We start from the raw sequence: 26,274 nt of genomic DNA, 5'->3' as shown, positions 1-26,274 counted from the left end.
TATTTGGCAAAGGATATTGGTAAGGGAAAGAGGTATTAGGAGACCCTACTTTAAATTGATACTAATAAATCTCTAACTGCAGGCAAATGAAGGAATCAAGATGATAGCTTCTCTCTGGTACAGCCTGGCCAGGGCTAAACCAGAGCAGGCAAACTGCTGTGAAATCTTCAGCTTCTTCTTCAGTAGATCTTAAGCCTAATCAGTTGAGATTTCCACCCTTTGTCCACCCTCTTCTTCTTCTCCTGCCCACTTCCCGGATCCCTCCCAGGCCCTGGGAAGCCTAGATGACTAAGATAATTACTTCCTAATATCTAGGGGCAGTAGAAACAGAGATGGTGGTCTAATACAGGTTGATGACGGTACAGGAAACACAGGAGGAGCTTGCAGGGTTGAGTTTGCAAGTCTCTATTTCCCCAAAGACCAGGATCCACACTGATCTCCAGCCTCAGGGACAGGTAAAAACCCCAGAACCTCTGTCAGGGTTCTCAACTGCTTTCTCCCCGAGTCCGCATGCCTCTCTGGGAACATTCCATCCAATTGATTCACCTGTCAATCAACAGTGAACTTCAAGCTCCCAGAGAATCAATATAACAGTACTTAATTTAGCATTCTTGTTAGTCTTCCTGATGTGTGCCCAGTATTGGCTCCTCAATACCATTATGTTTACTTTGCCCTTTTTAAAAAAAGGATGAGTGTATCTTATTATTTTTTAAACCTTTACCTTCTGTCTTAGAATCAATACTGTGTATTGGTTCCAAGGTAGAAGAGTGGTAGGGGCTAGGCAATGGGGGTTAACTGACTTGCCCAGGGTCACACAAGTAGGAAATGTCTGAGACCAGATTTGAACCCAGAACTCTCTCCTCTCTGGGTTTGATTCTCAATCCATTGAGCCACCTACGTGCCCCCAGTTATATATTCTTATTTGTTTGACTTATAGTGTTAGCAATACAAATCAATCAAAGTTTACCTCTCCAGGCTTAGGGAATAAAGTTGTCATTCCTACACTATACTTTGAGAACCTCTTATAACTTATGTCCTAAGAATTATCTGGTGAATCAAGCCCAACAAAATAGATAACACAGAGCAGAGTCATAAATTAGAAACCATTTGCCCAAGGGGCACACTTAAGTTTGGTGTAACTTAGTTCTATATTCACAAACTGAAGTAATTCAGACAAACTCATTAGATTATCTATTCACCAGTCAAAATATCCAGCCTCAAATTTCCATTTTAGGAGCAATTGAAAGAGATTGCGTGAATTGTATTGATCAATTGAAAACTGGCACACAAAGAGGACCTCTTGTGGAAAGGGAGCTAAATTAGGAAATAAGGATTTGAGGGATATTGGCAACATCATCTAGGGAGCCAGGATTCAAAATAGTATGGGGTATGCTTCACAATATTTGTTGCCCTCAACATTCGAAATCTGGAAGAGCAACTTCTCTAAACCTGGATCTCTTTCAGCTCTAGGAACCACCCCCTTAGCTATCCAATCATCCATGTAAAAGTTAGGATTTGTCCAGGGGGACCATGGTCAAATTACCATGGTAGCCAGCTAACACGCCTCTTTCTTCCCCTCTCTCCTCTGGCTGGGGAAGTGATTAGGACTTCCCAAGACTTGGCACCCCAGAGCTACTGGAGATAATACTGCCTGAGAAGTTGTCCACTGTGCAATCTCTGCTATACAGCTGACCCAGTGCGGGGAGACGGTCAGCTAGAGTGAGTTGGAGGGGCAGCAACTAGTGAAGGCTGCTGGAGGGGGGTCTACTTTATTTGCATTTGTTCCATTGTTTAGGGGGAAACAGTGCTAGTGATGACTGTTCTTGGGAAATTGTTGGGTGTCATGAGAGCCCTCAGAGTAGTAACTGAAGGAGGATACTGCTTGTGAAGCAGTTGGAATTCAGTCTTCAATTGAGAATCTGAGAAATGGATTTTCAGCTTGTGACTGCAAGTATGTGCTAGGTACAATGGAGTCAAGCAAGTATCCCTCCATTCTGCCTTCCTTCAGAAGGGCTCAGTTGGTTTATAGACTGGGTACTTTCTTTTTAATCTGAGCATGGAAAGAGGGAACTTTAAGATGTGTTGGTCTTTATAAAGAAGAATCTGGTACCTTTTATGTTAAAGGCAGAAGCTGGGCCTTATCTTGTTTTCTCTCCACCCTCTACACCTCTGCTAATGTCCCTTGTTCCTTCCTCTCACTTCTATCTACCTGGGCCTTTCCTCTTGGTCTGTCTTTCCTTATCATTGACTAGTAGAAGCCTTGCTGTTCAGATCTACAGGAGGATTAAGAATAACCCCTTTAGGAGGCAGCTAGGTGGCTCAGTGGATTGAGAGCCAGGCCCAGAGATGGGAGGTACTCAGTTCAAATCTGACCTTGGACTTTCCTAGCTGTGTGACCCTGAGCAAGTCACTTAACCCCCATTGTCTTACTTTCTGCCTTACCACTCTTCTGCCTTAGAATCAATCTTAAGATGGAAGGTAAGGGTTTAAAAAAAAAAAGAGTAATCTCTTTGCAGTGGTTCTGTGCCATGTCTCATGCCAGGGACCAGAACCACCAGCCATCTGCTTTGGTGGTCTAGTCCCAAGAACTTCATGTATTGGGGAACTGACTTTGGGGGCTTAGATCTGGAAACTTATAGTCATGGGATCCTCTCCTTTGCAGACTGAAGTGCTGAGATGGCAGTCAATAGGAGCCCAACCATGATGGATGGAGACCACCCGGTAAGAGAATATGTTTAGAGACAATTAATGGGGAGCAAAAAAAAAGGAAAGAAAGTAGGAAGTGTAGGTTTAGGAATTCAATAACAGAATATACCTGGGTTAAATTACTATTCCTGACTGTGAGGAAATTGTTTTGGTGTCTCAGAAAATAATTCTTGTCTACTGTTCACCATGAATAATGTATGATCTGAATTGATATCTGCAAGGTACTTGAAGGTAGCAGAGAAATATTAGCTAGAAGTATGCTTTTAAAAATCACTCCACAATTAGTAATCATGGTAAAAAAAAAAAGGTGGGATTATGGGATTTTAGATCTAAAAGGAACCTTAGACACTATTATCTTCACTTCAAATAGGGAGTAAGTGAGCAGAATTGACTCTTCTAACTCCAAATCCCTTTCTATTTATTATACCATAATGTAGTCAATGTTAGGGGATTTAATGTGTCACCAGATTTAAGTGTCTCAAAGTATCTTTGAACTTCTGTTACATGAAATACTTCAACAGTTCACTGATTTAGATTCTCTTGATGTCATTTGTGAAAATTAAAAATTATGTTCCCTAAATGGTATTTTTCATACCTCACAGCCCTAAAACACCACTGTACTAAAGGAGTCCTTGTAAATGCCACAAAGAATCATAGCCTGATGAAGCTGGAAGGGAACCTGAAAACATCACCTGGACTAGCCAGACATCAGTCTCAGGTTAAGGTCTAAGTCATTCAGAGTAGGAGGCTCCATTTTTCCTCTTAGCGCCACTCTACATTTTGGCTCTACCACAGATGATCCCTATCAGCTGCCCCAAAAATTTCAGTTTAAAGTATCCCAGGTAGAATTTTCTTGCTTTAAGCCAGATAATTTTCTAGATTTGACTTTACCCCAGGGAAAGGGAGCTATTTTTTTAGTTCATTCTGTTTTATAAATGCCCAAGGCACTTTTCCTCATAAACGTATAAAGTATTTCACAATAAGTCATCTAACATCCACTTGGCAGTTATATTTCTCCCTTCAAGATCAGGAAAGTACAGAAAGTTCATGTTAATCTCTTAAACTCAACATATAGGCTGCCTGTCCTCATCTAATCTGCCTTCTCCCAGTTTGGCCAAGGTACCTGGCCTCAGATTGGCCAAGAGAATAACTTTACCACTCTCAGTTGGAACAAAAGAAGGAACAAAACAACAAACAAACAGTGGCACTGGGGCACATTTATATAACTGTTTTATAGGAGATGATCCCCACCCTATCCCCAAGCCTATAGAGTCTGGAAATCATGACATTTGTCCAAAGATTTACAACAGTTCATTCTCCCCATTTGAGTAACAGAGATGCAGCCAGATGCAGCCTCTTCAGAAGCAAATTCAGTATAAAGAGAAAAAAAGAAAAATAAGGCACTGAATATACAGTATAAGGAACAGTGCTTCTTTTCCATTTGGGTGGAATCTTTGGCAAGATAGGAGTTTGCATCATATCTAGGTTAACCGTGACTGGTTAGCTGGTTGGATTAGTGTGGGAAGGACATTCTAGCATTAAGAATCTTGTGTTTAACCCTCAACTCCCTACAATTTGAACCTGGGTCTTCTTCCTAGGTCTATTCTCTATTTTAACCATCATCAAAAAAAAGGATAAGTATTCCTATGACTGTTTACTTGGATCAAAGCCTCAATCATCATCTTCATCAAGTTGCCCTCTAGTACTTAGTGCCACTTAGATGCAGTGATTAATCAAAGACATTCTGCTTCCAATGAAGCTTACTTTTTTAGGCAAGTGCCTCCGAGTTTATCATTGTGCTAATTTTCCTCTCCTACTACTATGCTGACAGAAGTACACACACACACACACACACACACACACAGATAAAGAATTCAGATCTCTCATTTTCCTGAATGTTAGGCATGTGGGAAAGGGGGAGAAGAATGTGAAGCAAAGTTGGACTATCTGGTCCAGTCATTTGTATTTGTTATGACACTTTTATCTTAAGTTGTCCTGGTGTTCAAAATAGGGAAAAGGGCAGGTTCTGAAATTCCAGACTGGTAAGCTTGACACAAATTTAACAAAATTAAAGAGATTTTGGGAACATTTAGAAAAGAATACACTGATTACTAGGAGCTGGCATAGGTTTACTGAAAATAAGTCATGTCAGACTAACTTCTTTCAGTTAATGAGGTTGGTTTATTGGTAGTTCAGGGTATGTAAGAGATGTAGTACATATTAGTTACATTTAGATAAAATGGTGAATTGTATAGTAGCCGATAGTGTCATTAAGTAGATGCACATATAACTGAACAATTACATCTGAGAAACATTGACTAGTGGCTGGGTCACCTTGGAATGAGATTTCAAGTGGAGTGCCAAACATTTTAGGAATGATTATCATATTTGCATGTGACATAAATCTGGGAAGTATAACATACAATAGAAAATAGAACCAAGATTCAAAATGAACTTCCCATATTGGAATGGACCCAGATGAATAAAAGTATATAATATGTATATATAAAGTCTCATATTTAGGTTCACAAAATTATTAGTATAGATAAAAGATAGGAATGATCTAGCTTGGCAAAAGTTCATTTGAAAAAATAATATGGTGGTTTCTGCTAACCTCAAGCTTAACATGAACCAACAGCATAATGAAGCTACTAAAACCAATAATAATCTTAGGCTACATTTTAAAAGGATGGTATCTATATTATGGGACACAGTTGCTCTATTGTACCCTTTGTTGATTGATGGGGCCACATTTTGTGATTAATTTGTGGTGCTATATTTTGGGAAGAACACTAACAAACAAGAGAGAAACATGATGGTGAGGGAGCTAAAAACCATGTCATATTAGGAAATGTAATGTTTAACCTGAAGAAGTAAAAAGGAGAGAGAGACATGATACCTTTCTTCAACTATTGAAAAGGTTGTCGTGTAAAGGAAGGAGTAGATATTCTATGTTGCTTTGGAGAGCATTACTGTAGGCAATGGAGAGAAGTTATAGGGTAAAAAATTTCCATATCTATAGGAACTTTCTAGTACTATAGTTAGAAACATCCAGTTATGGAAGAGCTGCTTCATTAAGTAGTAAACTCAATCAGTAGAAGAAGTAGCTAAGCAAGAGATCATTGACTATCTGTTAATTATTTTGTAGAAAGAATTCTTGAATTGTCTGAGAGATTAGACTAGATAGCTTCTAAGGTCCTTTCTAATGCTAAGCTTCCATTATTTTATATCTTTTAATCTCACAAAGTAATATTCCATTTCAGTGTTCAATCAACAAGTCAGTAACATTAACTGGGATATTATGAAATCCAAAAAATGTTTAGGACAGCAGAGACATGATAGATTATAAGGTCTGTAGAGAGAAATGAAATAGACAGATTGTTTTCTAGTAATTAAGGCAGAAAATTTTGCTGGTGGCTTGGAAAGTTGGGTGTTGTTGATCATGGAAGGCTTTCTGATTGAGTTGAACTTTAATTTCATTTGGAAGGAGGGAAAGAATATGTCTTGGCCAGTTAATAAAGAGAATCTGACTTTTGATGAAAACCCAGGCTATAACCAATAAGTCTTTTATATTCGTGTATACCTTCTTACTTTCTCTTCCACGTAATGAACGAGATGACCAGAGGCCCCTGGCATGATAGCATTCTCTTTTCCTTAAGTGTGACCCTTCAGCTTAGCCCAATCTTACGTAAAGAAAAAGTGAGCATGAGGTTCTGCCAACAGAAATGGCAGGGTGACGAAAGAGAGAGGTGGAAAAAGAAGAGAAATGAAAGTAATTTTTAAATGTTTCTTTTCCTTTTTAGGAGCAGGAAAATGTGCTCCAGAGAGTCCTTCAGTTGCCTGTGGTAAGTGGCACCTGTGAATGTTTCCAAAAGACCTACACCAGCACCAAGGAAGCCCATCCCCTTGTGGCCTCTGTATGTAATGCCTATGAGAAAGGAGTACAAGGAGCCAGCAACCTGGCTGCATGGAGCATGGAGCCTGTGGTCCGACGGCTGTCAACCCAATGTGAGTTGCAGGGACATGGGGTTATCTATCTGTTTGAATTTCCTTACTCAACCTTCAGAAAACTCTGTATTTCCATTGACATTCCAACCTAGGCATAAAAGTTTTTGGGAAGGTGGAGTGTGAAAACATCTGCACATACTGGGCAGGAGAAGATGCCAGTAACAGACAAATCACCCACTTAAGCAATGCAACCACTGGCAGCAATGAGGCAATGTTGAGTCTAGCATGGATTCAGACTTCAGTTATTTTTTTCCAGTACCAGAAAATTCATAATTTTTTATATCAGTTTAAATGGTCCACTGTTTTCTCCACATTGAACACATTTTTCACTTAGATTTCAATAGGTCAGATACCTCCCACTGTCTCAAGGAGACATGTATCTTGGAGACCTCCAGATATCAACAATAAGAAGAGTCATACTTAAAGACCTTTGTCCTTGGGCCCAGGCCTCTGTGATATTGTATGATATTTTAGCAAGATTTATCAGTAGAAAGACCAGAATCTTAGAATAAATACTTCAAAGGATCAAGCAGATTTTTTGTTTCAATTGACACTCCTGGTCCAATGAATAGGGATTCTCGGGGTACTGTATTAAGTTCCTTTATGCCTTGGGGAGTGTATAGCCTCTGAGGCCCCACAAGTCAGTACAGAGAAAAACTTGCTAAGGGGACTATCTGTTCACCAGTTTTCCTACTAGCCTTCAATCATTGGGAAAAAATAATCCTTGGACAAAAGACTTGTCTTTTTCCTAGCTACCCTAGAAGTGCAATAGCCTCAGGAATCCCTCTTGGTCCCAAGTTAGTCTCAGGCCATAGGGACCCCAAGGAGGTGGTGTTAATTTGTGATCAAACTCTAGGGTTCAGGTCTAGTCTTGAAGATGACAAGTGTTCTGTTCATGGTCTGACAATGTTCTGTAGTCTTATATCCTTCCCAGCAATCTCTGGTTTCTCAAAGTAAGGTGGATTGGTTAACTCCAGTGCTCTTCTTTGTTTCAGTCACAGCTGCCAATGAACTAGCCTGTCGTGGATTAGACCACCTGGAAGAAAAGATTCCTGCTCTCCAGTACCCTCCAGAAAAGGTAAGGAAGTCTCTTCCTCATACTTTGTATCTTACTGCCTGCTTCCTTTTCAAGTAATCAGACCACATATACACACTCTTAGGTTTCAGAATTTCTTTCTTCTTCTCCTCGAAGAACCTGAGAAGATGATGGTTTGGGGAGAGGGAGAGGCTGCTAAAAGACTTAGTTCTTGTCTATGAAATTTCACTTCCTCGATGCCTAGGGCTAAACTTCACTGCCTTTTTAACCCTATGTTCCTCAGATCAGGTGTTCCTGGGAAGTTTTGGGTTTTTTTAGTTTAGATTTTCATTTATTTATTTTTACCAATCACATGTATTAACAGATTTCCACATGTTTTCTGAAATTATATGATCCAAATTGCCTCCCTCCCTCTTTCCCTCTTCCTCACAGCTGGCAAGCAATTCAATCTGGATTATACATGCATTATCACACAAAATATATTTCCATATTATTCATTTTTGTAAGTGAATAATCATTTTTTTTAAACCCTTACCTTCCATCTTGGAGTCAATACTGTGTATTGGCTCCAAGGCAGAAGAGTGGTAAGGGTAGGCAATAGGGGTCAAGTGACTTGCCCAGGGTCACACAGCTGGGAAGTGTCTGAGACCAGATTTGATCCTAGGACCTTTCATCTCTAAGCCTGGCTCTCAATCCACTGAACTACCCAGCTGCCCCCTGAATAATCTTATAAAACCAATTCTACCGGGTTATACATGTATTATCACACAAAATATATTTCCATATTATTTATTTTTGTAAGTGACTGATCTTATAAACCCTACAACAAAACCCTACAACATATACCCAAATAAACAATTGAAAAATTGTACATTTTCATCTGCATTCCTACTCCAACAGTTCTTTCATAAGACCCTCAAAATTGTCCTGGATCATTGTATTGCTGATAGTAGCTAAGCCTGTCATATTTGGTCATCCCACAATATTGCTGTCTCTGTGTACAGTGTTCTCCTGGTTCTACTTATTTCACTCTGCATCAGTCCATGAAGGTCTTTTCATCTCTTTCTGAGATCATCCTGTTCATCATTCCTTACAGCACAATAGTATTCCATCACTATCATATACCACAGTTTGTTCAGCCATTCCCCAGTTGATGGACATCCCTTTAGTTTCCAATTCTTTGCCACCACACAAAGAGCAACCATAAATATTTTTGTACAAGTAGGTCATTTACCATTTTTTTTCTTGTGAGTTTTCAATGTCATCTATAACCCTATTTTGATTAATTTAGCAGAAAGCAGTAGTCCAGTTTGGCTGGAGTACAGTCAAAGGTATGCTAGGGGCCTTTAATGCCAAAATTTAGAGATTACATTAATTGATAGATAATGGGAAATCACCAAAAGTTTTAAAATAGAACAGTGGCAGTATGTCAGGAAGATTACTAAAGTTACCACTTAAAGGATATATTGGAAAATTCATAGCCTGGAGTCAGGAAAACTAGTAGCATTGTAGGCTATTATAAGAGTCCAAGAAAAAAGAGATAAGGATTGGTGCCAGGGTAATGGCAATGGAAAAGAGAGAGGAGTAGCTATATTGTGAAGAGATAGAAATGCAGATAGCACTTGGCAACTGTTTGGCCATGACAGCTGAGGAACAAGAGTCAAAGGTCATTCAAAGATTATGAGCCCAGGTAACTGGGGAGAAGGTGCTTCTTAAGCTTCTAGCTTCCAATAGGCCCAACCCCACAGAGCTGAGATCCCATTCTCTAAATGTGGCTCTTTTGAGGTCCTAGGGGAAAGGAGCTAGGAAATATATCTTGCAGTCATCACAGAGACGGGATAGACCCATTTTCCAGCTAAAACCATATGTCTAGAAGTTCATTCAAACATTAGAGGGTCCTTTAAGTGTGGGACAGAGAAGAGATGCTCTGAGCCTTCAGTGCCTGGGACCTTTACAAAGAAAATTCTCTAAAGTGCATAAATCAATCCATATCCATTTCTTTATTCAACAAATAGGCATTAAGTACTTGCCATTTTTAATATGGAATAGTGCATAGATCAGTGGACTCAGAGACAAGAAGAGCTGGGTTCAAATTCTGCCTCAGACACAGATTAGCTGGGTTACCCTGGACAAGTTACTTAACCTTTCTCTGCCTCAATTTCTCCAATTGTAAAATAAACAGGTAGGATTTGATTACTTATAAGATCCCTTCCAGCTCTAAATCTATGATCCAATCATCCTACTTGCTACTTGGAGAGACAGGAGGATATGATATAATCCCTCCTTTCAAGAAGTTTGCATTCTAGTATGAGAGTTATGGTAGCTACACAGATAAAAACAGTACAAACTAGCATTTGGTTAGGGCCTCAAAACATCATAAAATGCTCTGAAGTAAAATGTTTTCAAGTCTTTCTGAGAGTAGTTTTTGTTGCCATTTCATTTGCTTGCAGATTGCCTCCGAACTGAAGGACACCATCTCCACTAGAATTCGAAGTGCCAGAAACAGCTTCAGTGTTCCTATTGCCAGCACTTCTGATAAGGTCCTGGGGGCAGCTTTGGCTGGCTGTGAACTTGCTTGGGGTATAGCACGGGACACAGCTGAATATGCCTCCGGCACCCGGGTGGGTCAACTGGCAGCTGGAGGGGCAGACTTGGCCTTAAACAATGTTGAGAAGGTGGTGAACTGTCTGATTCCAGCACCCAAGGAAAATCCAGGTATCCAGTGTACAGAAAGCTGGGGCAGATGAGAGAGGGGAAGTAAAGTAGAAACTCTAAGTAGGAACACTCTGCTGGAGAATGCCAGGCTCTTGCAGTTCCCACAGAATCGGGAATGATGTAGGAAGGTTAGAGTCATAGAACCTTGGAGATAGAAGGGATAGTAACTATCACTCATCAATTTACAAATGAGTTCATCTGTTCAACTAGCCTAGATTCCATTGTGACTGAAAAGATGGGGCCAAGGAGCAAGATTTCAGAGAGGAATCAGAATATAGTCAATAGACTGGGAATCTGGTGGCCATGACTCATTGTTCTGCTATTGCAGGGCCTGTGACTGTGTTAATTATCTGGGTTTCAGCTTCTTCATCTGCAAAAATGAGAGATTGACAGTATGACCTCTAAGGGTACTGCCAGCTTTAAAGTTCTGTGGATATAACTTGAAATAATGAAATGTGGAGTCCTCAGATCTTTTTACAATTTGCATTAAAATTATAAATTATTAAAAGTCTCAGAAACTTTAGGAAGCTTCTAGATTAACCCTTTCATTTTACAGAAAACTGAGGCCCAGAAAGTAGGGGTGATCTGTCAGGGTCACATCCCCGAAGAATGACAAAATAGAGACCTGTTCAGCCATCTTTCTTTAGACTAAGGGTTCTATCATTGGTCCCTTTGGCAGTCTGATAAAGCCTAGTGATCCCTTTCCAGAACAATCTTTTAAAAATAGAAAATAAAATACTTTGGATTACAAAGGAAAGCAATTATATTGACATACAGTTATCAAATATGTTTTAATTATAGCAATATTTCTAGGAACAGATTTAATAAAAATCAGTATTTTTAAGTAGTTATATGTTGGTGATATTTTGAGATATCTATAGCCACTGTAATGTAATATTAAAAATACTACTACTATAGTTTGTTGCCTACATTCATAATCGATGAAAATGCTAAACTTCACTTAGAGATTAGTAAAATAAGGATTTAATTTGTTCCCATTTAAGTGCACAGATGACCAGATTCTATCCATAGACCTATTGGAATCCATGGACTCCAAGTTAAGAACACCTGTCCTAGACCATGCTGCTTTCCAAAAGAATATTCTTAGTACTTCCAGAAATCATGGATCTACTCATTCTTCACCATTTATTTGTTTTTTCTTTTCTGCTCCTTTCCCAATTCCAACTAGCCCCAGTCGTGGAGCACCCTAGTCCTCCCCAAGTCCAGCAGAAGCTGCCAAAGCCAAAGCCAAAGCCTGGTTTCCTTCAAAGAATTGGAACTTTAACCAACACCATCTCCCAGCATACCTTTCAGATGACAGTCCAGAGCCTCCGCATGGGCTATGCATTAGCCAAGTGGATCCCAGGTGTGGCTCCATTGGTGAGTTTCCACTTGGTGTCCAAGGCAGGCAGCCCAAGAATTGGTATGTCCAACTCATCTCTCTGTGTTACCACTGCTCCTGCTTTCTCCCCACCCCCTCAATCCTAGTTCCACCTTCCTAAATGGAGAACTCATGCTCCAGTATGGACTGGGAGTTCCTGAGCAAAAAGGCTTGTTGGGATCCTAAAATCAAAAGATTTAAAACTGGAAGGAACTGTAGAGGCCCAGCCTCTACAAAAAGTTTTTGCGTGGGTTTTAATCACCTAATGGAGGGAAGCCAAAGACTGGAAAACATTGGATGAGGGGCTTAAGGATTAGGGAAGAAAGGACATAGGTTAAATAAACAGACAAGAGACACAGAGAGACGTATGCAGTGTGGTGTCAGCGTGTCAGCTTACAGAGAGAGAGTGTCCACACCCACTGCACCCACTTTATTATAGCTTTTCAGCATTGGGGGTTTTCAGGGTGTCAATCAAACAAGGGAAACAGCAAAAGCTTTAACATAATATTAGCATCCAATTATAAATATAAAGAAAGAAGTAGTAACACAATTGTACAGCCAGGTGCCCCAGAAAGAAGCTCATTTGAAAGTCTTTCCTGACTTGGTCAAACCTTCTTCTTCCCAGAACCCTGGTCAAAATCTTTACCTAGTCTGACCACTTTTTTAGATGTTAAGTGTAAGTCTTTGACATTTCAAAAAGACCTTTACAATTTGTCTTCTGGCTGCTGCAGCTCTTCACAATGACAGAGGCTTAATTTTTAAGTTCAACAAAAGTTTAACCCAATCCAATTTAAGGAGTCAGAAATCAATCATGTGCAATGTTTGAAATATATCCATATGTCTGATCCATGAACATTTTGTTCATTAGTCAGCTTTTGAATGCATCTTTAATATCTTCATGATTTATTATAACTGAAACCCTTCAGGAGCCTTAGAATTTCATTTTCACAGATATGTCCAGGGAAGTTAAGTTCTTTGCTCAAAGAACCAAGAGTAGTAAATAGTGGGGCTTAGGATTTGAACCCAGGGATTCTGTGACTCCAAAATTCTTGCCTTATTTTCTGATGTGGGCCTCAGGGAGATGGCCAGTCATCTGAGCAAGGGTAGGGAAGAGGATGTGAAAAAGGTGAATAAAGGGTGGGCACTATTACCTTGCTCACACAACTTTTGATAATCACTCACATTATGCAACCTTTGACAATTTTTAAAAACCCTTACTTCCTGTCTTAGAATCAATACTAAATATTGGTTCCAAAGCAGAAGAGTGGTAAGGGCTAGGCATTTGGGGTTAAATGACTTGCCCAGGGCCACCTAGCTAGGAAGTATCTGAGGACAGATTTGAACCCAGGACTTTGCCTCTCCAGACCTGGCCCTCTATCCATTGAGCCGCCTAAGCTGCCCCATCTTTGACTTTTAAAAATGCTTTCCTCACAGTAGTAGGTAGAACAGGTATATTATCTTTATCTTATAGATGAGGAAACTGTGGTTTAGAGAAAGAAAGTGATTTGCCTCAAAACTACTTAAAATATATTTTCTTTTCTTGAAAATCTATTTACATACATTTCTATTTACATATATGCACATATGTGGCAGGCAGCAAAGTGACACAGTGGATAGTTAGAAGAATGCTGGGCCTGGAGTCAGGAAGACTCAAAAAACTCAAGTTCAAATCCAACCTCAGACACTATCTGTGTGACCCTGGACAAGTCACTTAACCCTGTTTGCCTCTGTTTCCTCATCTGTAAAATGAGATGGAGAAGGAAATGGCAAATCACACCAGTGTCTTTGCCAAGAAAACCTCAAATAGGGTCAGGAAGAGTCAGACACAACTTATAGAACTGAACAAGAAGAATGGATATGTTGTATACAAGAGGCAACATGGAAGAGAGGATACAGAGCCAGGATGTTCTGAGTTCGAATTCCACCTTGGATGTGATCCTTGGCAAGTCTCTGAACCTCTTGAGGCCCCAGGAAACTCTGTAAAGCCTTAAGTGTGCAGAACATCTGTTGATCTGCATTGACAGCAATTTCTTCACCAGGGAGCTACCTTCATGGATCACAAATCCAGACCAAAATCAAATTTTTTTTTAAACCCTTACCTTCCACCTTAGAATCAATACTGTGTATTGGTTCCAAGGCAGAAGAGTGGTAAGGGCTAGGCAATGGAGAGTTAAGTGACTTGCCCATGGTCACACAGCTAGTGAAATAAAAGGTGGGTTTGGGGAATGGGATTGGATGTATTAGAAGTCAAAAGGACCCCAAACCAAATTCTCACAGACAGATGGCTCAGCTGTACAGGATCACACAGGAAGCTCAACAGATGTTTCAGTCAGGTAACAGGAAAGCAGGTAGGATGGAGAAGTCCAGATATACCACAGCCAGCAAAGGAAGGTATGCAGTTCCTCTTCAGGTAAACCCAGAGAGAGAATCAATCCCCAGAACAAGCTGACTCTCCCCAGCAGAATTCTAGAATTCCTTACTCTGCTGTCCCATGACTGCTCTCTGCACCCACTTAACTTTACTTATAACACTAGGAAGTGTCTGAGGCCAGATTTGAACCTAGGACCTCCCATCTCTAGGCCTGGCTCTTAATCTACTGAGCTACCCAGTTGCACCTTCAAATTCTTTTTTTAAAGTTGCTATACCTACACCTCCCTCCCCATAGGAATATTTACTTTGGAATGTACAGGAGCCACGTGGTTCTGATTCTGGGTATTGGGAAGATTGGCAAGGTCTGGATGCCTTAGGCCCTTTGGCAGTCACTGCCCCTTCCTTTTATTCTCCCTGCCTTCCCTCCTGCCCCAGCACCATCCTTGCTCATTCACTGTTGTCTGGCCTCCTCCCAGAGCAGTATGGCCCAGTGGAGTGTGTCAGCTGCCATGCAGGTGGTGTCCAGACCCCGATCCACATCAAGGGGAACTTGGCAGTACAATTGGGCTCAGGAGGAGGATGAAGAAGAGGAGGACGAGGAAGAAGAGGAGGAAGAGGAGGAAGAAGAAGAGGAACCCGAAGTGAGGAAGGAAGAGAACAAACTAAATATGGTGAAAAGAATGAGCCAAGTGGAGAATTGTGTCTTTTAAAAGGGCAACTGGGGAAGGGCCAGGCTAATTAGCTTTTAGATAGACAGAATAGGGATGGTGTTTCAGATCCAACATTGTTCCACTGCATGTTTCAGGTGTGCTTCAGGGCCCACAAAGGTCATCTGGTCTGGCCCCACCATTTTATAGAGAGGGAGGGGGAGCCCAGACACATGGGGAGTAAATCACCAAGTCCGGGTTGGAGCTCATTCCTTTGGATCCCAAAGCCAGTGAATATTCTTTCCACTCTCATTGCCTCTTCAGGTTGGCCTCCTCACACAGAAATGGATTTATGTTTCCCTAATCCCATAGAGAGAGAGCAGAGGGAGTGAGGGGCAGTGGGGAGAGCCAGGAGGTACAAGAGCACTTACTTAGAGCTATGGCGAAGAAGCCCGGGAAGACGGCTGTGCAGGGAGCATCTGCATGGCTTGGGGAGTGGGGGGCTGTTTGGGAGGTCATGCCCAAGTGGCTAACCTGAGATCTTGCTCACAGCCCAGGCCCAGGACCCAGAGCCTTGTGGGCAGTGTGGTTCACACTCTGCAGTCTGCTTACTTGACCACCGTCTCCACTGTCAAGTGGGTACCCGTCACCATCTGGAACAACACTGCTGGGAGGCTGTTCCACCTCACTTCTGGCCAGGAGACCTTTACCAAAAGCAGGGCCATGTCGCTATCGGACGCCCTGAAAGGCGTCACAGACAACGTGGTGGACACAGTGGTGCACTACGTCCCGGTGAGTCCCCTGCGGCCACCCCTGCCCCAGAGGCCTGATGGAGGGTCTCCAGGGAGGATGCCAGGGCACGAAGGGAAAGGAGGATGCAGTGCCCAAGGCCGGATGAGGGATGAGGTTGAGCTCATGTCCTCTCGCCAAGCCTGGAGGAGGAAACGGGAGAATTGGCTCAAGTCTTAGTTCTCATGAACTAATTGAGGAAAAATGAGAATGAAGGCGTCATGGAACTTTGGAGATGGAAAGGATCTTAGGTCCAATATTCTAGTCTAACTTTCCATCTTTGAGCCTCAGACTCCTCATTTGCAAAATAAGGAGGTTGGCCTGTGTGATTCCAGAATTCTTTTCAGCTCTGTTATTCTGAATTTAACAATTCTTTGCCATTGAGACCATCCCCAAATCACTTAACCTTTTTTCTTTTTTTGATAGAAACTCTTACCTTGCACCTTAGAACCAATACTATGTATCCCAAGGCAGAAGAGTGGTAAGGGCTAGGCAAAGGGGTTTAAATGACAGCTAGGAAGTGTCTGAGGTCACATCTGAACCCAGGACCTCCCGTCTCTAGGCTTCAATCACTTAATCTGTAAAGTAGGGATGGTAATAATATGGGCCCTTTGTACATTTTTTAAAACCTTTACTTTCTGTCTTAGAATCAATATGAAGTATCCGTTTCAAGGCAGAAGAGCAGGAAGGGCTGGGCAGTTGGGGTTAAGTGGCTCACCCAGGGTCATACAGCTAGGAAGTATTTGGGGCCAGATTTCAACCCTGGACCTCCCGTCTGTAGGCCTGGCTCTCAATCCACCAAGCCACCTAACTGCCCCCTTCTGTATACATTTGAAAGTTAGGATGAAAAGTATTTGTAAACCCTGAAGTGCTGTAGAAATTTGAGCTATCAATATGCTCCTTAGTGCCTCTCCCTTGCTGTTGCTCAGGAAATGTAAAGTGAATAAAACAACCCCATCCTAACAGGACAGAGAGAACAGTGTAGGGACAGAGAAGCCAAGGGGGGGCCGAGCTAGGCCCAGCGGTAGCTCCTGGAGGCCTCCTCTCTAACCCCCCCTGACTCTTCAGCTCCCCAGGTTGTCCCTGATGGAGCCAGAGAGTGAGTTCCGGGACATAGACAACCCCCCGAGCGAGCCAGAGGGGAGCGAAGGCGCCCACTCCCCCACCGCCGAGGCCCCGAGCAAAGCCCAGCACCGTGGCAGCCTCAGGAGTCCCCGAAACTCCAGTGCGCTGTCCTTCCTGGGCCTGGAAGATAAGCTCTCTGCTCAGCAGAAAGCGTCGGACCCGGGGCCCCAGCAGCGTGGCTCCCTCCACCGTGGCGCCACGTTTGAGCCCGAGACCCCCACCGGCCGCTCCATGTTTTCTTTCTACCACCGGGAGAAGCCCACCCGCCGCGTCAGTGACAGCTTCTTCCGACCCAGCGTCATGGAGCCCATCTACAACCGCATGCACTACAGCCAGCTTTACAAGAAGAACTGATGGGGCTCGAGGTCCCTGCGGGCCAGCCCTGCCTCGGTGCCCTCTGTTGGGCCCACGGGTTGGCGCGCGCCCCTGCCACCGCCGCCACTCCCAGCTTCCTCCTGCGGCCCCCACAGAGAAGAGCAAAGCCGAGATCCTGACCGAACTCGGTCCTCTGCAGCGGCCTCCTGCCTACACACTCACTAGACTCCGGAGCCCTTGAGTGCCCCATCCCTGCCCGCTTGCCAGGAAGGTGCCGCGAGCCTTCGGGCCATCCTGAGGGCAAAACTGAGGGCTGCTGGGGGTTGGGGTCACTGCAACCAGGGATGAGTGAGCCCCACTAACTTATCACCCCGGGTTGCTCTCAGGAGAACTGAGTCAGAGCCGACTTTGAGAGCTGCCTCCTTCATTTAAGTTGGAGTCGTGCCCGTCAGGGTAGGCCTCCTGGGAGCCATGCAGTCCTTCAGTGGCGCAGCCCTTGCCCTAACACATCTAGAACTTTTCCTTGGCATAAGCCTCCGGGGCCTCCTTGTAGCCCCACGAGAAGGCCAGCTTTCACCTCTTGTCTCCCTAATAGGACCCAACATCAGCGGCCAGATGAGGCTTCGCCTCTTCAGGTTGGTCTCCTCACTCAGGAGGGTGAGTCCTTCCTGCCAGGCTCACGCAGGGAGTCAGGATGCAGATCCAGGTCCTTTCACTCCAAAGCCACCTCCCTCTGCTTTGGACCCCCAGCTAAATTTCTCAGATGAATCACCTGCCAAACATGGCTCCAAATGACCTTTGGCTGTTTCCAAAAATCAAATCCATCTTCCAAAGAAGAAAAGTTTGTCACCATTCAGGTGATTCAAAAGGACACATGGCAAGCTGAGAATTCCCAAAGAATTGTTCCCAGAGTACTGAGCAATGGCAGCATGTGTTAGAATAAATGTCTGGGCTTTCCGAGGGGCTTCTTTAAGGGACACTATACTCATTTGGGTGTGCAAAATGTAAGCTACAGGTGCTTTTTAAAAATAGGTCTCATGACTTGCTAGGCTCATCTAGATAGTAACTTTCTCCATTGCTATGGGTTAGAGACTGTTTATAGACTTACTTTATCTATTAAAATGACACCTTCCTTCTCAGGTTTTCCATTTGCCTTTTGATTTGGGCTTATCCTAGGGGCAGGGTGATAAAAGAGAGGACCACTCTGGGTTTCTTTCCACCCTGGTACTTCTATTATGCACAACTACAATGAATCTCAAAATCATTTTTTATTACCTTAGTTACATCAATAGAATTTGAGCCAATACCCATAGCACCTTCTTCCTAAGCTTCTTCAGGCTCCCCTTACGGTGACCCTCACAGATGCCTCTTACTCATATGTATATACATACTTTGCTAAATGCAAAAGTTCTACCCTGATGCCACTCAAGAGAATTCCCTGGGAGGAGAAAGCAGAATTTTAGTTTCAGAAGTATTCCTGCACATCGAATCAGTTCCCTGGGAGGAGAACCTGGGTGGGGTCACTTTGTGGGCCTTCATTCACGATTGCTGGTGCTTCCAAGTCTCAGAGATGCCCAGTTTCTGCCCACTGATCTGGCCTATCATTTGACAACTTTTATTCAGTGTGTAGAGACAGGGAGACTGTATTACGTGTCTGGACTGTGAAAATCAGAGACAGGGACAAGGATGGTCAGACACAATTAGGGGGATCTTTGAGTCTGATCTTAAGAAAGGCGGAGATTCACTAAGGAAGGAAGAGTGTAGAGTAATCCAAACACAGAGACGGTAGCCTGGGCAAAGGACAACAGAAAGGGAGAGAAAATGAGGAACTTGAGAGAAGGGAAGGACAAGAAGACCTGAAATTGAGGACACCTGGGCTTCCTTGAGGCCAGTTAGAATTGTGAGTCTACAATGAAAATAACTGAACTTCAGCTTGATGGGAATTGTAGGCAGAGAGACAAAACCTCCCTGCAGCTTGGTCAAAATTCAAGAAAGTGAAATTCAGTTATTTTCAGTTGTAGACTCACAATTCCTTTCTTACCCAGAATCCTTTCCCAGGGCTTATCTCAAAAGTCCCTTCTTTCAACTAACCCTAGTAAACTAGACCATCCCTAACTATTTCTACACCAGGGAACTCCTTAAAATTACTCTTTCACCTCCAAGCCACACTGTACTTACTGTGCTTTCTCTGTGGGAAATCTTCAGGCTCTCTAAGCCTCTTTTTACTGTGTATTTCCTGTCCCACCCTGCTGGGAGTCAATGCCACGGACTGTCCAGGGTAGCAGAATCTCCCTAAATATAACTGCTCCTATGCCTCAACTATTGTAGCTATACAATAAAACACAATATAATAAACTTGTTCAGTCATTTTGAGTCGTGTCTAATTCTTCATGACCCCATTGGGGTTTCCTTGACAAAGATACTAGAGTTTGCCATTTCCTTCTCCAGTTCATTTTATAGAAGAGGAAACTGAGACAAATGGGATTAAGTGACTTGCCCAGGGTCACACAGCTAGAAAGTGTCAGAGGTGACATTTGAATTCTGGAAAATGAGTCTTCCTGATTTCAGGCCCTGCCCTCTTTCCACTGGGCCCCCTAACTACCCATACAATAAGCTTCTGTACAATAAATATGCCTGTCGACTTGGCTGTAGGTTTCCCCTGTCACTTTTTCCTGATATCCTGGAGGATCTTACCTGCATTACTATCAGGGTCAGGCAAGCCTGGTGCTGTGAAGCTTGGTTTCCTCATCTTACTGAGCCACCTAATTTGAAAAAGCCCATGAAAACACTTCTTATTATTATCATAGGCTCTAGATGAATTACTCTTCTGTAATCTTACCCTCTTGCTGAGTAAGACAAGCCCAGAAGCATAGAACCAGAGGACTTTGCCTGTCTCAGTTGAGGATTTAGAGAAGCCTCTGCTGATTCAGTGTATAGGAGAATGGGGTCCAGGGAGCATTAATATTCCTCTGGTTTAGGTTAGCCAGATGGTTGGGGAACCTTAAGACGATTGTCAGTTATGAGGCTATTTGGAATTGGTTATTTTTATGCAAGTAATGTAGTTTGACAGGCCTGCTGAACAACCTCCCTTCAATTTTCTGAAGTTCTCATCAAAAGAAATTAATTTCTTCACTATCTCCCTTTAGAAAGCATCAGTTACTCTAGCAGAGGCACAATCAATTTGAAAGAGTTAATGAGATTAGCAAGTCACTTAATAAGGCCCTATGGGGCTGACATACCACATTGTTCTTTTTTTTTTTTTTTTTTTTTTAATGGGATGGAGGCAAAAGCTGGAGAAGAGACAGTTAGGATCCAAATGGAGTCTGATTTTGGTGGGGACTTGATTGTAAGAATCTGTAGAATGCCAGGTTACAGACAACACAGAATCATTGAACAGGAATAGGAATAAAAAGGCTGAAAGATTACCAAAAGAATGGGAAGAACAATGATTTAAGTTTTGCTGGGGTTGGCTCTTAATTATAGAATTCCAGAGTGGAGAGTGGGCTGCTGCAGACAGTGCCTAGCTACCTAAAGGCCAGGGTTTGGGCCCTTGAAGTTCTCATTGGTTCCTACCAGTAGGACCAGATTCTGGAGCAAAAGCAGGGATAATAAAGATGGTATCCTGCCAGGCCTGAACAGCACTCTTGGAATTCCCAGTAAAAGTGCCAACTGAGTTTAGCAACAGAGAAGCAAAAAGATGGGCATCAGGGGAGAACAGAAGGGGACTCGCATAGTTTGGAAACAGGAAATAAAGCAAGATGCTAGATGTGTGTGTGTGTAAATCTGGTCACCAAAAGCTTTTGGAGAAAAACTTTCCGGGGATCCTGCTATACCAGACACCTATGAACTCTGACCATAAGTTGTCCCCTTTCTCCCCAAGTCATTATGGAGAATGCAAAGGTTGCCATCCTAGAAATTTTATTCTATAGTCACAAAACATAACTTCAGAAAGATCCATCCTCTGGGGCTTAAAAACCTTCTGCTTACATATAAGGACCTAATATTAGGACTATTAAATATTAGAGCTGGATGGGATGTTAGTGATTATCAGGTTCTATCCCTTCATCTGAGAAAAGTGGAAAGTAAGCCTGGGAAGAGGGCTTCCCTAAGGTCAGAGAAACATACCCAGGATTTAAAGCCAGTTGATCTTTCTCCAAATTCACTTCTAATTCCATTATGCCATATTGCCCTTGACTTTGGGGGCAGTTGTATTGGATACCTTAGACCAGAGGTGGTGCCACACCACAAAAGATACCCTCAGAATATGGAGAACCTCTGAGCCACTGAAATGCCACATTTTGCTAAAGTTTAGGGAAATAGGCCATACCTAGAGAGGGTGGCCCATGGGTTTTGTAATAGCGTTGATTACATGCCAAGATTATCCTGATTGGAATGACGACATACTGATCTGGGAAAATGTAAACTCCCTAGAGAAAGGAGTTAGGTGGTGGGATGGGCATTGGGGCACATGGATTAAAAAGCTCATGGAGGACAGGGAATGATGCTCTATTTCTGTCCTCCTAATCTATCCCAGTCTAGACAGTGTTCTATACATATTAAGTGCTCAATAAATATATGGCTGACTGACTAACATAATTTACTAGGAAAGAAACTGATGCTAGGTGAATGACTTAGAAGGAATCTGTTCTCTTTCGAGCAAATACTGCCGACATACTCTTAACAATACCTCGGATCCCAATGCCTCTTCGGGGTGGCAGTCGAGCCTGCCAAAAGTGCTGGGCTAGCCCCTGGAACACCATAAGGGCTCCATGAGACGCCTCAGCTACCGACACCTCATAGAAGTCACAATTCAGGGTCAGAGCCAGAAGCCGCCCCTCCTCAATGGAAACTGCCCGGTGGTGTCCCAGGTCCCTCTTGTTGCCCACAATGACAATGGGCACTTTCTCAGGGCTCTGGCCTTCCTTGGCCACCTTAATGAACTGCACTTTCGTGGGAAGGATGTGGAAACTGGCCCTATCGCAGATGCTGTAGACCAAGATGAAACCATCTGCCCATTGGATCCTCTTCTCTTCTGTGGAGTGCTGGTCATCCTGACCCTGAGAAGAGGAGGAAAAGAAGTTGAGATTGGATACTAAGAGGGTAAAGAACCACTGAAAAGTGGAAGGTGAATCTGTGGATCTAGGGAAGATTTAGATGCTACAGTTCCTTCTTTTTTCTAAGGTACTGGTCAAGGGCAGATAGGCATTTTTAACTTCTTTCCTGGTAATTCAGGAAACCTGGTCTATCAGACTTTAAAATATCATCTCACTCCCTCCCCTTTCCTAAAATATCTTATTCCCAAAGGCTCAGGTTAAATATGAAAGGAAGATAGAATCTTCTAGAAGAGTCCCCCTCCAGTGCCCCTCTCTCCTTATCCCATTCCACTGCTAAGGGCTTTCATTTGCAATCGCCTCCCATTTATAACTTATTTATCCTGTATACAGTTACATGACATACATAGTTCTTGGCATGTTATCTCCCCATTATAACATGAGCCCTTTGAAGTCATGGACCATGTTTCTGCTTTCCTTTATATTCTTCGAACCTGGCACATAATAAAAACTTGAAAAAAAACCTCTTACTTTCTTGGTCTTGGTAACAACTCTAAGACAGAAAGGCAAGAGCTAGGCAAACAGGATTGTGACTTGCCCAGGGCCACACAGGTAGGAAGTGTCTGAGGCCAGATATGTAAAAAATAAATGTTTAATGGGCAGAATTTTAGAGAAGAACCTTAAATGCCATCTAATCTGAGAATATTAGGTCATCTAATGCAATCTCCTCATTTACAGGTAGAAAAGCTGAAGGCAGAGAAGATGATTGTCTTGCCCAAGGTCACAGAACTAGTAGAACCATTGCACCATGTGGACCCAGAATCAGGAGCTGCTAGAATCTCTGGGGAGAAAACCTGCTCTGATGAGTGTGTCATGGCTGCGTGGCTCGCTCTTCACGAGGCATGAATGGGGAGCAAGAGGAACAGGAAAGATGCCACATAGGTCCCCAACTGCCAGCTGGGGCAAGGGGGTATCATGGAATAATAGCTAACGTTTTTAGTGTTGTAAGGTTTCTAAAACACTTAACATATGTTTTCTCATTTAGACCACACGACTACCTTGTAAGATAAGCACTACAAAAAACTGTTATAGCCCCCCTTTAGAGAAGGGGAGACATCCTTAAAGAGGTTAAGTGATTTGCCCAGGGTTACTCAACTAGCAAGTGTCAGAAATAAGATTTGAACTCAGATCTTCTTGAGTCCAGTGTACTAGTCAAGAACTCCAGGCTTAAGAGAAGGCTTGTCTGGTGCCCTTGCTCTCTTGTCCCCAAGGGCTCAAGATGAAACCTCCATTCGTCTCTCATTCCACTAAGGAATTGCTAATCCCTGCTTGTGAGGGTATACTCACATGGGAACTGGGGAAGTCCCAGATGTGGAAGAGAATTTTCCTGCCCTCCACGTCCAAGCTTCGGCTGTAGATTGATTCTGCGCCAGAGAACAAAAGACACCCTATTTTTCAGTCCTTTCCACCAAGCCCCTTTTCCTTTTCTATTACCTTCTCATCTTTACCACACTGATTCCAAGTCATCTCCAGGTCTCCCGTGATAGCAAGGAAGTAAGCATGGAGGGAGCACAAGATTTGGATATTGAAAGTTCAGAGGACAAGGGTTTTTCTTCAACACAGCATTTTTATTTTCTCCCTAAAATACAAACTCTCTGAATAGGAGCTACTTATTTCTTTATCTTTTTACCCCTACTGGTCAGTAGAATGTCTAACATAGAGCAGGCATTTAAACTCATCTAGCATAGTATTTTCTTCAGAGCTGCAAAAATAATCTTGTAACATCAATGGTGAGGAATCTTTGTTCTTTGAGAGTAGACTTGATTTTTGGAAACAACCAAAGATCATTTGGAGCCAAATCTGGTGAATAAGGTGGTAATCAATCTTCCAAGCCAAATCAAGGCATGTCTATAAAGTAAGGAGATATCCATGGCTCCTAAATTTGTTCTGGAGACCCCGGAAATGTTTAGTAGCTGTACTGGTGCAACGAGCCTGTAAATTCTCTCTCCAGAAGATGACTAAGGGAGATAATAGTCATCGGAAGATATCAATTTTGATGACCAATCTTATCACCTTCTGCTCATGCCTCTTTCCTTTTTCCCTCTCTATATCTCCCCGTCCCTGCCCATGTCAAAGGAACCTTTATGACATTGGCCTGGGATTGGTCACTAACCTACTGGGGAAGAGTAGATCTTCCAAACATAGATGGATTCTCCAGACAGGTAGGATAAGTGTCTCAAAGGAATGGCTCAAACTAAGAGCTAGATTTGGTTGTTATGACCAGGATAGAGGCAGTAAAGAAGGTTCACCAGGGAGCAGGACAGCCAGGTAGGACTGGACATTCTGACATCAAATAAGAGAAGGTTCATATGTTTATGGACGTGTTGAGCACTGTATGGAGCTGTGGTGGCTGGACAAGACAGCAGCTGCTAGTCAAGAAAAATAAATTAGAGAATCCTAACTATGAAGAAAGAGACAGAACCAGGGTTAGAGAAAAGCAGGGAGCTCAAGGAGAGATGGAGGCTTCTAGAGGAAAGGCAGGACTTGGAGGGGGTTTCCTGAGCTCATAGAGGAAAGGAGACGAGAGGATTCTGAGCATGAGGAGAACATTATCAGTCTCATTAGCAGTTTGGTCCCCAGGAGGGTCATAATTAGGGCTGGACACCGGAGGCTGTGCCAATTATCACTTCTGTCACTTCCTCATCCAATTAACCAACACATCCCATTCTGTTAAGCAGGCCACGTTTTCTGCCCTGCACATGGAGGAAACAATCAGCAACATCTGCCCAGCAACAGCCAGGCCAGGACTCACCCAGGTCCCCATATTCTCCAATGAATCGTCTGGTCAGGAAGCGAACAGTCAGGGCTGAAAGGGAGAGAGAAACAGAAGGTCAGAGAGAGAAGCCATTTGGGGGACAATATATCATCCATATCGCCTAGGACCCTAAGCCCTGAGAGAGCTGCTTGTGTTCCAAGGTCTTTCTCACAGAAGGGCACCCATTGAGTGCTAACTGAACTCTGGACCAGGCATAGTGGCAGTAACCAAGGCGTAAATGGTCCAGATGGGTGCTGTGTAACACTTGGCAGCCAGGGGCGTCAGGCAGATAGTCAATCTGTCAACAGGTTCCTCTCATCCGATACCAAATGGCACTCCGTCAGCCTTCCGCTTCCCAGGTTCTGCCCCCAATACTCCTTCCTTTCAAGACAAGCTTGTGTAGGATGGAGGTTCTCACCTGACTTCCCGACATTTTCTGCTCCCATCACCAACACGTTGGCTTCCATGGTAAGGATGCTGGGGTCAGGTGTCTCAAACAAGGTCCTACACTCCAGGGTAAAGCTGGCACTTCTGCGCAAGGGGAACCGGAGGACCATCGGGAGAGCCAGCCTTGCCCTTTTGCTTGGGCTGCTGAAGAGACTGAAAGGCAGACTCCCTTCCTGGCCGGGACACAGGTAATCAACATGGGTCATACCATTTCTTGGGGAGGGGGGAAGTGAACGGGAAAGAGGGGGAGGGCACGCACCGAGCACCTATTACTAGGGAAGACTGCCGCAGTGCGTAGGTGCGGAGGGTGTAACACTACACAAAAGACACCTAGCAAGTACCCAACTAGAGTGGGCAACTCGCACAACCAGACCCCCTCCCACCCCCATGGTCCTGGACAGGCTGAAATCAGCTCAAGGAGAGAAAAGAGGAGACCGCAGGCAATGCTGATCTTTAAGGTTCACAGGATGTCCCATGTTTTGAGGGGTCGGGGACCTTGAGAGGGGAGAGAAACATGGCGACTGGCATCTCAGGCAGCTATTGGGGAGGAACAAGGGGGCTCATTAAAGGCCTGAGGTTTATACATATATATACATACATACATATATATACATATATATATATATGTAATCTACCCAGAAATAATATCTACCTATATATCCTCATTGAGAGAAAGTAGGTAGGACTATCTATTGCCTCTCTGATCCTCCACCCCTTGTAATTTCTTTTCCTGCAATATGGTCCTTGATTTTCATTTAAATATCACATCGTTCACTGTGAGTTCTGTAAAGATGGGGGCAGACTCATGCTATACTTATTCCTAAGGCTCTGCACTCCAGAGATAAGCTGGGGATCCAGGCATCCCAGCC

At 43.3% G+C, this 26,274-nt stretch overlaps 3 protein-coding genes across 3 annotated transcripts in view; 2 read left to right on the top strand and 1 right to left on the bottom strand.

The window, feature by feature from the left end:
• The first annotated feature begins 1,609 nt into the window (after positions 1-1,609).
• Positions 1,610-19,465, top strand: PLIN1 (perilipin 1). Its single transcript, XM_044662487.1, has 9 exons — positions 1,610-1,719; positions 2,663-2,721; positions 6,510-6,714; positions 7,710-7,792; positions 10,201-10,465; positions 11,655-11,845; positions 14,693-14,887; positions 15,416-15,655; positions 16,721-19,465. Exons 2-9 carry the CDS (start codon positions 2,677-2,679, stop codon positions 17,129-17,131), a joined length of 1,635 nt encoding a protein of 544 aa, XP_044518422.1. The 5' UTR covers positions 1,610-1,719; positions 2,663-2,676; the 3' UTR covers positions 17,132-19,465.
• Positions 19,466-21,723: 2,258 nt separating this feature from the next.
• Positions 21,724-25,515, bottom strand: LOC123236197 (ras-related and estrogen-regulated growth inhibitor-like protein). Its single transcript, XM_044662486.1, has 4 exons — positions 25,377-25,515; positions 24,956-25,009; positions 23,491-23,567; positions 21,724-22,149 (listed from the first exon to the last, which is right to left on the bottom strand). The coding sequence occupies exons 1-4, from the start codon at positions 25,513-25,515 to the stop codon at positions 21,724-21,726; spliced, it is 696 nt and encodes a 231-aa protein (XP_044518421.1).
• Positions 25,516-25,919: 404 nt separating this feature from the next.
• KIF7 (kinesin family member 7) overlaps positions 25,920-26,274 on the top strand; it is a 33,466-nt gene continuing 33,111 nt past the window's right edge. Inside the window, exon 1 of the mRNA XM_044660141.1 lies at positions 25,920-25,974. Within this exon, the coding sequence (XP_044516076.1) occupies positions 25,920-25,974 (55 nt within the window). The remainder of the gene's footprint in view (positions 25,975-26,274) is intronic.

Source organism: Gracilinanus agilis, chromosome 2, assembly GCF_016433145.1.
Source record: "Gracilinanus agilis isolate LMUSP501 chromosome 2, AgileGrace, whole genome shotgun sequence".
NCBI classification, from domain to species: domain Eukaryota; kingdom Metazoa; phylum Chordata; class Mammalia; order Didelphimorphia; family Didelphidae; genus Gracilinanus; species Gracilinanus agilis.
The sequence above is the reverse complement of the archived record's forward strand: the minus strand, read 5'-3'. Positions and strand labels throughout refer to the sequence as shown.

Bases quoted from the DNA above. Each gene is read 5' to 3' on its own strand.
- PLIN1 (XM_044662487.1), top strand. From the start codon at position 2,677: ATGGCAGTCAATAGGAGCCCAACCATGATGGATGGAGACCACCCG. The intron at 6,715-7,709 runs GTGAGTTGCAGG...TCTTTGTTTCAG, and splicing joins CCGACGGCTGTCAACCCAAT to TCACAGCTGCCAATGAACTA. The intron at 11,846-14,692 runs GTGAGTTTCCAC...GCCTCCTCCCAG, and splicing joins TCCCAGGTGTGGCTCCATTG to AGCAGTATGGCCCAGTGGAG.
- LOC123236197 (XM_044662486.1), bottom strand. From the start codon at position 25,515: ATGGTCCTCCGGTTCCCCTTGCGCAGAAGTGCCAGCTTTACCCTGGAG. The intron at 25,010-25,376 runs GTGAGAACCTCC...TCTCCCTTTCAG, and splicing joins AGAAAATGTCGGGAAGTCAG to CCCTGACTGTTCGCTTCCTG. The intron at 22,150-23,490 runs GTGAGTATACCC...TCCTCTTCTCAG, and splicing joins GGGACTTCCCCAGTTCCCAT to GGTCAGGATGACCAGCACTC.